Source organism: Bombus huntii, chromosome 12 (assembly GCF_024542735.1).
Source record: "Bombus huntii isolate Logan2020A chromosome 12, iyBomHunt1.1, whole genome shotgun sequence".
NCBI classification, from domain to species: Eukaryota; Metazoa; Arthropoda; class Insecta; order Hymenoptera; family Apidae; genus Bombus; species Bombus huntii.
Window position 1 is genome coordinate 10468435 of NC_066249.1, and position 12249 is coordinate 10480683.

Sequence of the window (12249 nt, forward strand, 5' to 3'; positions counted from 1 at the left end):
GTTCTCTGATTTTAATTTATTTTAATCATATGAGAATGTAAATAGAGAAAGTCTTTGTATCAATTACAACTTAAATTTGTTCATAATTATTATTCGTGATAAAAATTTCGAAGTGATTTTATATTTATAGTACTTAAAAAAAGAAGTATTTTTATTTTTCAAAAAAATGAAACTTCAAGGCGTTATTCCTTACTCGCTACATAATATATTAACAAATTACCATTAACAAATAATCTTTATGCAGATTTTCTTTCCAAAACATTGCACATGTACCTCAGAAAAAATTATATAGAAAGTCATATTTGTAGAACGTCGGTCGTATAAATGAAAGCTTCTACCTTTTCAAAAAGGAACAAAAATTAAAATTCATGATTTTCCTCGTTTAATCGATGCATGATCAATCAACACTTAAAGTTTCTAAATAATTTCCATTCGATCAAATTAATTCGCGACCTCTATGATGATTTACATTATCGAAAACGAGTTTATTTTTAAGCTGCAGAACATTACGATTAATGTAAGAAATTGTTTAAAGATCGAGTACACAAGTCGAAAAACATGGTGACTTTGACATGATCGTCGGGTGTACGAGAAAGAATTGAATTCCAGCCATCAAAGACTGGGATAAATGATAAAAAATGGAATACGAACAAAGTGTGTCGAGACGACTGCAGACTCACGTCGAAATTGAACGTCGAATCGTGCGTTTATTGCACTCTAATAGACCCAACCTTAACCTAGGATCCTTTTTATCTCTGATACGCTAGTTGTCCTATAGTTTAGAGTCAAGTGTATCTTGATACGAAAGAACTGTACGTAAAAAAGCCTGCCATCTTCGAATAAAATGTCACGACACGATTTTCGTAAGGCATTTCGCGCAATATGCTACGTCTGAAACGTGTCACATGAATACTGATTACGTGTCACTCGAAGAATTTTCCCCCTATGAATTTTCCTGATTAATGCTACTTGAAATGTTTGCATAAAAATTGATGTAGAAAGATGATGGTCTTAATATGAAATTTGAGACTGGGTTAAAATTTTACCTCTAAAATTTATTTACTGCGAATTTCATTTTACAATGGCACAAAATAATTTGTACTGTAAAACGTGTATATATACGTATAGTTAAAAAAAATTGAATTTTACTTATTGCACGTTAAAGGAACAAAGTTTAATCCTCTTAATTGTACATAACGTTATGATACAAAATGAAAGTGTCCGAAAAAGTCGATACAAAACTTCTGCTATGTGTTAATAAGGTCAAGTAAATAAAGAAAGTTTATATAAACTGATGTCCGAAATTGCTTTATCGAAGAGTTATAAGCTTTCGAAGATTCCCAGGAAAGTTGTTCTTAAGACTTGCTATACAAAATCGTAGGCAGACAAATGCATTTACTACTATTTCTACAGCGGCGGAAATATTGAAGAAAGTTTGACGAACATTTAGTTCGACGAGTATTCTTGCAGAAGGAAGGAATTTCGAACGTTCATTATAACTGCCAAAAATTTTTTAACGCTTACAACTCTTCGATAAAGCATTTTCGGGCGTTGATTTATATTGACTTCTTTTACCTACTTAACCTTCATGAACACGTAGTATAAGTTATATTGCGACTTTTTCGGACACCTGTATAATACCTTCAATAAGTCGAACTTACAATTCATACGTGTTGATCCAGATAGGAAATTTACTTTCCAAACGACGGTGGATATATTCATTTGAATACTTTTTACATAAAACAGAGAAAGAAATACGCGTGACGAAACGAACATTTTCTAAAATCAGTCTCCTATATTTCTTTCAAAATCGGAAAATCCAGGCAAGTTACGTGAAGCAATTTCCTAGAGAACTCACGAGGCAAAATTCACCGAAGTCAAGGAATCGAATAAACAGATTCGTCTACGGGGAAATCGGGGGAGACGCGTGAGGATCGCGAGGAAGGATATGCAGGGGGTAAGTTTCGGGATCAACTCACCGGCGCAGCTGTATCCATTTTTATGAAGAATGTAGCCGTCCTTGCAATCGCACTCGTACATCCCATCGTGAAGTTCGTAGCAGAGCTGCTCGCACGGAGACCCGTGACCGCATCTTCCTGAAATGCAAAAAGGATTGTCATGATGAGAGACTTATTTGTATCCAGAATGCGAAGAAGAAACAAACGAATGATCGTGTTCGAAGGATATTCGACGTCGCGAGTTTAAGATAGGTTCCATTTTCGACGACTTTAGAAGGAAGAACATTTTACCATAAAAATGGAATTTTCTTCTGTGATTCCGTCGTGATAACATACTTTTGTTTTGACACGTGCAGTATCAATAGAGGTTAGGCTAACAACGAAGCTGTTGATCGTGTCGTTTCTTAACACTTCGCGGTCTCAATATATTTAATATTTTATCACGACTGGTTTAAGTGATCACGATTAGACGACGGATATTTATGCACGCGTAGTTTTACGAATGTTATCAAAGAAATGGACGTTAGATAGAGATCTGTTCCACTTGCCAAATATTATAAAATATATAATGAATGCTTTACTTTAAATATTTTATATATTTTGAATATATGTGCGCTCTTTATGTTTCTGCATAGTTGAATTTTCTATAAATGTGCAAATATCTAATTATAACGAAGTATAGTTACAACATATATTATAACGCAATGAATCGATTAATTTCTCAACGAGCTTCGGCAATAAATATTCCCTTCCATAATAGATCAACGATTTAACCATGCAACGATAGATACATAGATTCGATAACAATATCGAAATAACATACACGTACTTGCACGTTTAACGTTCGACAAAGCATAAATTACCAAACAATAAATATCACAATCCCTAACTAATAATGTACGAAGAGACACCATGGAAGGTCCACGAAAAGTCCTCGAACAATCAACGAAAACGCCCACGAAGAAAGGTCGTAATAATTACATCGAGCGAGCCATCTCGAATTTATTAAGTCGCAGGCTAAACGGAGGATATTTCGCCGAGGGAAGATAAATCTCGGCGATTGCCAGCGTCGTATTTTCTCTAGCGGTGCGCGGGCCGACGAGAAAGCGCTTCATTTACCTTTGAATTATTCTGTCCCCTCATCGAAACGCTGGCTCAGCGTCGTTGCTCTCGCTCTGCGCTTTAAGGATTTTCCAACAGCTACGCGACGACTCGACGGTCGATCGACAGCGACGACCGCCAGAATAATTCACGTCTAACCGCGAACTTCCTGCAGGATTACAATTTCCTGGCCTTCTCTACGGTCGTAGACAGAAAAAAGTGAAAGGTAGGTACCAATGAAATTTACTCGAACTAGTAGCAGTGTTCTACACTTAAGCTTTATTTGCTATTGGATTGCGGGTTTTTATGCAACTTCGTATTGTTAAGAGCAGAACTAAGAAAATGGAACATACGTAATGGAATTTGTTTAGCATACGACAAATTATAACGAGCCCTCCAGTTTGGACGTTTTTTATACTATCGTATATACATCCTAGTATTATATACATCCTAGACACTTTTTCGTCTTTAAATTTATTATAAATACATAGAAATCTTCAGTCTATTTATTATATATCCTTATAGTACATAGGTTATTTAGCAAACTTATCGAAGTTCATATTTACGTTTAGGCGTATGCAAACAAGTGTGGTAATAACTGAAATTCATATTTACCTTTAGATGTACCTAAACAAGTTATTTTTAACGAAACTTCATTGCTATGTATTTCTACTAGCTGCCCACTTATTCCTATCCCCGACTATATATATCCTCTTACAGTACGACCTGTTCGAACCTTATTGCCCTCAGCCTTTTCCACTGGCGATACGATGACCACCTTTGGAAAGCCCTCGATTTTCCCTCGCGTGTACTTCGTGCACGTATGCTACGTACACCGACCGTGAATTGTAGACCCTCCCTAAATTCAATTCCAAGGAATCGTAGCTGAAGAATAGGATTAACGTGAACTGGATATAGCATGGATATACAAGGGACAGTTGTAGGAGTTAGGTTGTTTTCTAAGCCGGCGATTTTGCACACTTTAGTTTCTGAGAAGGTGATTTCTATTTTAAGAGATGGTGAAGAAATTGAGTAAACGGGTTGCGAGGATGGTTTCAATATTTTTAGAGTCTTCTTGTAGAGTTTAACCTATATTATTTAGGAGTTAAAAATATTTGTTCGTTGATTTTGTATAAGTTATTATACGACATATAAATAGTCCGTACAAATATTTTCATATATAAAATAGTTTTTCGATACATTGACAAAATTTGTTCATTTTACTGGAAAATCGAGCGAAACTTCGTGCGTTAAGGAATTAATTCTTTCGATGTAAAATCAACCTGACGCAAATTAAACCGAGAGAACTATAGACCAAAGAAAAGATAACGATATTTCTCAACTTGTTAATCCATAATCCCTCTACAATTCCCTTTGAACCTTGGCAAAACCGTACAGCGTCAAAATAAAATTACGCGCCTGAATTTCTGGTGATTTTCGTACGCATTCCGAACATCCGACACGATTCACAAAAATTCTGTTTACACGTCGAAAGCATTGTTTCCGCGGATCAGGAACGTTGCACATAGTTTCTATAAGCAACGTAGCCAGGTGGATTTATTCAAAAAGTCTCAGCCACGTAAATGCACCATAAATTCGCGAAGTGAAGAAAAATGGATGATTCGCTAACTCCGTGGCGAACAAACCCTCGCCAGCCCCCTTTCTCGCATCCCCTTTTGCGTTTTTATGGCTCGACGTTAGAATAACTTTTCGTGCCCCCTCCTGGGGAAAGCTGTGCCGCGCATCTTTCGCGTTGTTCGCATAATAAATAACGATAAACCCGAGCGAAACCTTCCATCGCGTCGTCTCAAACGAACGAACGCATCGTTCCATAGTGGTCGCATCGCCTACCATTATTTACGATATCCTGTGGCGTGATCGTGCAAATAATTTAACATTTACCTACCTGCTGTGATTAAAATTAATATACACGTGCGTAGAAATTGCATTGATTGTTGATTAATGCTGAAGGCCATTTCCGAACTTACCTGATCTTAATTAAAATTCAAGCTAAACAGCGTGCTTAGGATAATTTATGAAAATTTATGAGCGATATTATAGAAGGCAGGCAAGATCATGATATCTCGACGTGGTGCTATTTTCTGGTTTGTTTTCCAACACAACTTTGGAGATGAAAATTCACGGGAAAAATTGTGAATAATACAGGTATAATTAGACTGCGGGTGTTTACGTATTTATGAGAAAGTGTGTAGAACTGTCTGAAATTCGCAAAGCAAATATTTAAAAGTAACCAAAATGTAATGTAACTATAATATTCAAAAGGTGAAACGAATTTTTATTTCGGCTGTTTTTCATTACTCGTGTTTATAACAAAATGAGGTTGCATACATATGGACAACCCATCTGTGATATTCCGACAAAATGATTAACCTTCTCACAGAGAAGAAGGTTTTGATGAAATGATTTCTACAAATCTAAAAGAGAAATTGTGAGTGCGATAGAGCCTCGATTATCCACCATGATGTCTGCGTCCTATCTCGAATAATCGAAAACTCGTATAATACGGAAAGGTCTATTAGTGTTCGTCAGTAAATCGCATAATAAAATCGTGGAAAACATTTTTATAACGTAATATTACACATGTATTTAGATTTAATTCGGTCGAAATCGGTCGAAAGTTTGACTAACTGCTCTCACAATTCCTGACTATTTACACTTTCGTATTCTTTGTGTTAAAATTTCAAACAGGATGAAGTCGTGGTAAAGTTCAAAACCCCTTCGATTAGACAGGATTTGGATAAGCGAGAGCCTACTGTTACAAGACTATACAATAATATGTCGACGTTCCTCTGCCATTTAATTTATTTTACGTTACTTTCTACTATCTAATTACTATAAAACTATCGCAGTTTTCATACGAGACTCTCATTTGAAAAATTCACTACAATTTTTCACATGAGTAATATAAATATGTAATTCAGAAGGAAAGGAGTTTCGTAACCTCGGTATTGTTCCTTCGTGTACGAAAAAATCTCGTTAACCATAATAGAACCGTCTTAAAAGTATCAAAATGATATGCACGTTTCGCTGTTACTCATGCGTCGCTTCAAACATTTCGGCGCCGCTTTCTAATCCACCGTTCTATATTAAAATCCAGCTACGTGGATCGCATTTTCGTGTTAAGAAGCCGTTGGCAGATAGTATAAGAGACGAGTATATAAGCCGCATGATGGCAAAAACGATTTCGTAGCGGCGTCAGACGCTCAGGCGGTGCAGCCTCATTTTTCTAACAAAAAAAAAACCAAGAAAATATGTGATTACTTTTACGCTTTTACGCTTTCTGCCGGCTGCATTTTCAGAGATTACTCCCTTAAATTTCGGTCACCGTCGTGTCACGCTATTCTTCTCCACTGCATTGTCCCGCACATTCAAACATTTCCACCTCCGGTATCGTCGTTTCGCATCGCGTTACTCATTCCCTCGTCCCTGATCCGAATCTCTCGTTTTTCCTCTCCGCGAATACAGAAACACCCAGAATTACCGAAGACAGAACTGGGCCATGTCGCGAGCAGGAAACGAAACAATACAAAATGACCGGCTAGGACGAGACGACTTTAGAACGAACGCAACCAGAGAATCACCGTCTGGAAGAATCTAACAGAGAAGAAAACTAGACACTGATTCCGTTTCGCGAGCGACAATTTCGTGGCGCGCGATTGTGGGGCTTCTCATTCATTAGGATAATTAACGTCAGCGGCGGCGTCACTCGTGCCAAGTGCTTCTATTATTCCCACGTGCGAGAGATTCCGTGTACGCCGCGAAAGTTCCGCTCGCGTATGCATTCGTGACCCGCATTCCACCGCGGCCTCGATTACGCCAGCGAACACCACGCGTAGCAAATGTTTTTGTTCCGACGACGTAGGAAATGAGGAAACTAGGGAAATGCTTTAAGCAAAGACAAAAGTTGATGGTGGAATTGCAGGATGTTGTAGGATGTGACGTTAGAATGTGTACATGACAAGAAAAATAAACGAGGTAGTCGAAGAATTTGAATTTGGTAGATAGTGATAGGTTGCTAGGTTTAATGAAAACCTTGATAGAGGAAGGTTCGACCTTTTTGCTTGTAATAATGACTGTAACCGACATTTACAAAATTTATCTAAATAAAACGTTTGATTGTTGAAGTGATTCTCATTTCCAGGAAAACTCTACATCTTTTCTAGTGTTTAGTTTTCTTAGTCTTCGAAGACATTGAGTATTGTTTAGCTCTAAATCAATTTGAAGGGCCCCTCAGCCTCATATCCTTTTCTAGGAACATACCTTGCACAGATGGTGTAGCGGGGTATAGACGGGCCAGTTTTCGTAATTATATAAATACGCATATGCATATATAAAGACCCATGGCTTTGAAGCTCTATTGTAGAGTAATGCTGCTAGCGTGCGGATCTGGACTAACATATACTGTACTTATACTTATTTCAATATATTTCTATTATACATTCATCCATGCATTTCCTCTCTCTATTTCGAGATAAACTCAACAGTTTTGCGCGCTGAATTTCTGTTACGAATAATAGGTATACCTAATGCATGGCGTGTTTCATGCATTTTTGAGACGTAGAAAAGCGTATGTTTATACTATGACATTTAGTTATAACATTTTACTACAACATTTAAGTACAACGTTACGTTAGAACATTTTACAGCAACATTTAACTATAACGTTTTACAGTTCTCAAGAAACTTAATTAAAAGCTGATCTCCAGGGGTAGTACACGATCTTAAGTACGAAGAATTTAGACGTCCGAAAAAGGAATAGATGGAGACAACTCCCTGGTACACATGCATCAACTTGTTGGACACCGCATAGCGTCTCGAAGCACTCGGAAGGTTTCAGAAATTCTGAGGACGTCGGTGGGTTGCAGAGTATCCGGAAGCCTGAGCAAGTTTTAGGGTGCTGAAAGACATTAAGAGGTTCCTTATGAGAACATTTGAAAGTCTTAGAAGGTTCTGAGGAATCCAAGAGGCTTTAGGGGATTCTACAGGATTCAGGCTCCTTCAATAATCTTCCTAAGATCACATCGAACACCATCTGAATTGTTTCAGATTGACAAATACCCCTGATTTAATCTAAACTTGCGGATAACCTCAAAACATTCTAAGATATTTAGATAGTATGGAACCTATCGGAGTTTACAGATGTCGTAGTATTCTCAGAGATCTTTGGAAACCATGGAGTCCTTGGATGTCATGGTATCTAACGAAACCTTTGAAAACCACGAAACTTGCAAAGACGTCAAAGGCTTTTGATGGTATGCCAGTACAATGTCTGGGCACCGAACTTGATCAGATCTGCTTCTCGACCGTTGTATCAGCTATTGTTTTTCAATATTTTCAATCTGTTAGCTTCTATCACTTTTTTACGCGTTTAGGTTACATATAACAGATTTTACTTTTTTCGTATACCACTGGAAAATTCAAATTGTACTAAGAAAATATCTGTGTAAACTATTTAGTCAATGAACTAGGAACAGAAATATAAAAATAATATATCAGCATTGTCTCATACAGTCAAATTCGTATTGTAATATCGGAAATAAAATATTATTATTGATGATGATTTATTTACAATAAATGAATTGTACAGATGTTGATTAAACAGAAGAACGATGGTTGCTTAACGTGAACTAATTACAATAATCTAGACAACTCAATAGTTAATTTGCAACTCTCGTCAAAACAGATCCAGCGCTCCTCACATGTAAGCTTCACGCTCCGAAAACAAACCTGCTCTCCCGTCACCATCAACAATACAACAATTCCTAGCAAGGACACAGTCAGATACCTGGGCATGACCCTGGACAGGAGACTAACCTGGAAAAACCACATCACAGACAAAACGAGGTAACTAAAGGACAAACTAAAAAAATTCTATTGGCTCACGGGCCGACGCTCCAAACTAAACACACAGAATAAAATTACCCTCTATAAGACCGTAATAAAACCTGTCTGGACCTACGGAATCCAACTATGGGGAACAGCAAGTAATTCCAACATTGAAATACTTCAACACTTCCAATCGAAAACGCTAAGATCCATTATAAATGCACCCTGGTATATCACCAACGAACTAATAGATCGCGACCTCAAGATACCAACAGTCAAAGAGGAAATAGCAAAATATAGCGACAGATATAGCAAAAGAGTCAACAAACATCGAAACCCCCTAATTACTGGACTACTTGACACGTCGGACCAGATCCGCAGGCTGAAGAGACACTACCCGCTAGACCTAAACGCTAGATTCAATTAGTTATCTAAATTAATTATATCTACTTATTTATAATACATACCTATAAAATATACTTATCTATAATAGGTATTAACTTATTATAAGTAATTGCCATGTCACTGCGCCAGGCCAGAAAAAATTACTGAAAATTCTCAATGCGAGAATTGATTGTAAATTTTAATAAATAAAATAAAAAAAAAAAGATCCAACGCTCTCTTTTTCTCTCACGCGGACCGCACTTTCACGACAAGTGTGACTAGTGTAACGTCAATTCACATCAAAGACCAGGCCACACACCGCGGGCGGGATGGCGCCCAGATGTCTGCACATGCTTGGCGCGTACCCTCAATAGTCCTATGATAAGTACCCACCGGGGGTCTTGGAATTTTCATAATTAAGGTCCCCCAGACCAAGCGAGTATCTCTTGTCTTAGGTTTTCTTTTACGTTTATTGTCTACTACAGGTTAACACGGAAAGTTAGTTTTCCTCACGTTTGGTATGTTCCGTTCGCGTCTCACGAGGGCGGCTAAAACCCTTCCTGGTCCACCAACTTTTTTATTATCCAATCGGAAACTGTGTCTACTGCCCTCACTTCCCTAACACTAGTTAGAGTGACACTAGCAACACTTCTCAACGCGAGAATTGATTGTAATTTCAACAAATAAATAAAAAAAAAAAAAAAAAAAACTAGCAACACTCGCACTCTCGACAACGCAACTCGCACTCTCTGACTTCTCGATTCACACTCTCTGGCTTCTCCACTGACACTGGCTGTTCTAGCATCCCTTTGTCTTTTCTTAGGCCCACGTGTTCCGCAAACATTCGTGGCCATAGTCACATAGGCCTTTTCTACGAAACTATTCAATTGAAGGACCGACGACACATTGATGGACCCGACGACGCCTCGGCTCTCGCGACATTGTTTATGGTTTACCCGATATCTTTTAGGCCCTTTTGTCCACGATATTACAGTATCAATTCCAATTCTACGTAGTTATGAAAGTTATTTATAATATAGTTTCACTAAAAATTTATTTTCAATCAACTTCTACATATTCAAAATTCATCTACGTCAAATTGTTATAGGCTTAGAATGGTTTCCATGGCGTTTCCAATGTTCACTCGCAGTCGGCAGGATTGAACAACATTATGGTCGTTTACGTCGAACCCCACGGGATTGGAATTGGTCATTTCGGCTATCAACAATCCGAAATCGTATGTATCGAATCTCAAAGTTTCGCGTCCCACGAGTGGTGGGTCAGCTATATCTGATGCTAACCATCTAGAGCCATCGCTAGTACCGGTCTAAATTGTCCATGTCGCGCTTCACAAACCCATTCATTATTCGATCCAAGAGAGTTTGAAATCGTCAGCAATAATATACACGAGTTCCAACTCGTATATGGAACATGCAGGGATTTAACTGAATCAATTCCATTGAGATTATTCATATAATTTCTAAATAATTGACTCATCTATGCTTTCACAAACATGACTACATGTGACATTTAGCGCGCTTAATGCTAATAAGAATAGTTAGGGGTGCTCTTAGACAAACAATAATACTGTGAATATGTGAAGGTTCTCAACGAAAATGCAATTTGTCAATAAATATTGACAATATTGTGTTGGCGATATACAGGGTGGTTGGTAACTGGCGGTACAAGCGGAAAGGGTGTGATTCTACGCGAAAAAAGAAGTCGAAAATATAGAATGAAATTTGTTTAATTCCTTTTTTTTCTTTTTAAATTTTTCGGTCGAGACAACGATCTACAGTGAGATCCGTTATAACGAGACGTGATAAAGTGCACGCGTACCGAGCGAAAATTCAAAGTCGATTTTCTCGAAAACAAAGCCTCAAACGAAAAATTTTTATTCTATATTTTCGACTTCTTTTTTCGCGTAGAATCACGCCCTTTCCGCTTGTACCACCAGTTACCAACCACCTTGTATATCTTTTTTTTTATTTATTTATTTAAATTTTACAATTTGTCCAGTAGGACATTTGGTAAAATATTACAGCGGTATAATAATATAACATGTGGGTGGCTACCCCCAGTGGGGTACCATCATTATGTTTGTTAGGTTATGTCCTTTGTGAGATCTGTTGGGTGTTTCCTTTTTAATCTTCTTTTTATGCTTGATGTGCCGACCGTTCCCCCTGCCAGCCGGTTCGGGTGCGTTGCTATTCTTTCTCTGTACCTTCTTGCACATCTGCTAATCTCCTCCTTGACTATGACTAATTCTAAGAATTTTAGTTTGCACTGCCTCTATTTTGGTTATATGGCTCATTGCTGCTGTTCCCCATAGTGCTATTCCGTACGTCCAGATTGGTTTTATGACCATTTTATATATTTTTAGTTTGTTTTCTATGCTTAGTTTGGATTTTCGACTTGTTAGCCAGTACATTTGTCTCCTTGCCATCTGTATTTTGTCTATTGTTGCTTTAATATGCTGTTTCCATGTGAGTCGTGTATCTAAGTGGAGTCCTAGGTATTTGACTTGCCTTGTTTGTATTATGTGTGTGCCGTTTAGTACAATGTTTGGTGGTATCTGTTTTCGCAGTGTGAATGTAATGTGGTTGTATTTATCGGGGTTTGCTTTAATTTGTTTAACTTAAAGCCATTTTTCTATTTTTGTGATATATTCTTGTAGTAATGTGACTGCTGTTGCAGGGTCAGTGTGCCTGACTAGTACAGCTGTGTCATCCGCAAATGTCAGTATCTTGCTATTTGTAGTTGTTGGTATGTTGGCCGTGTATAGTGTGTATAGAATTGGTCCTAAGACGCTTCCTTGCGGAACCCCTGCCTTGATGTCTTTAACTTCAGAGTATGTGTCTTTAATTTTTACTACGAAGGTTCTGCTGCTTAAGTAAGATTTAATTAAATGGTATATCTGCTCCGGGAATTGTTTTCTGATTGATTGAAGTAGGCTTTC

General features: G+C 37.7%; 1 protein-coding gene across 7 annotated transcripts in view; it reads right to left on the reverse strand.

Moving 5' to 3' along the window:
* The window catches only part of LOC126872193 (pikachurin-like), a 263775-nt gene that overhangs the window by 185374 nt on the left and 66152 nt on the right, over positions 1-12249 (reverse strand). For all 7 annotated transcript variants that reach the window (XM_050631848.1, XM_050631847.1, XM_050631842.1 and 4 more), the window contains one exon: positions 1980-2096. In XM_050631848.1, coding sequence (XP_050487805.1) covers positions 1980-2096 — 117 coding nt within the window. The remainder of the gene's footprint in view (positions 1-1979; positions 2097-12249) is intronic.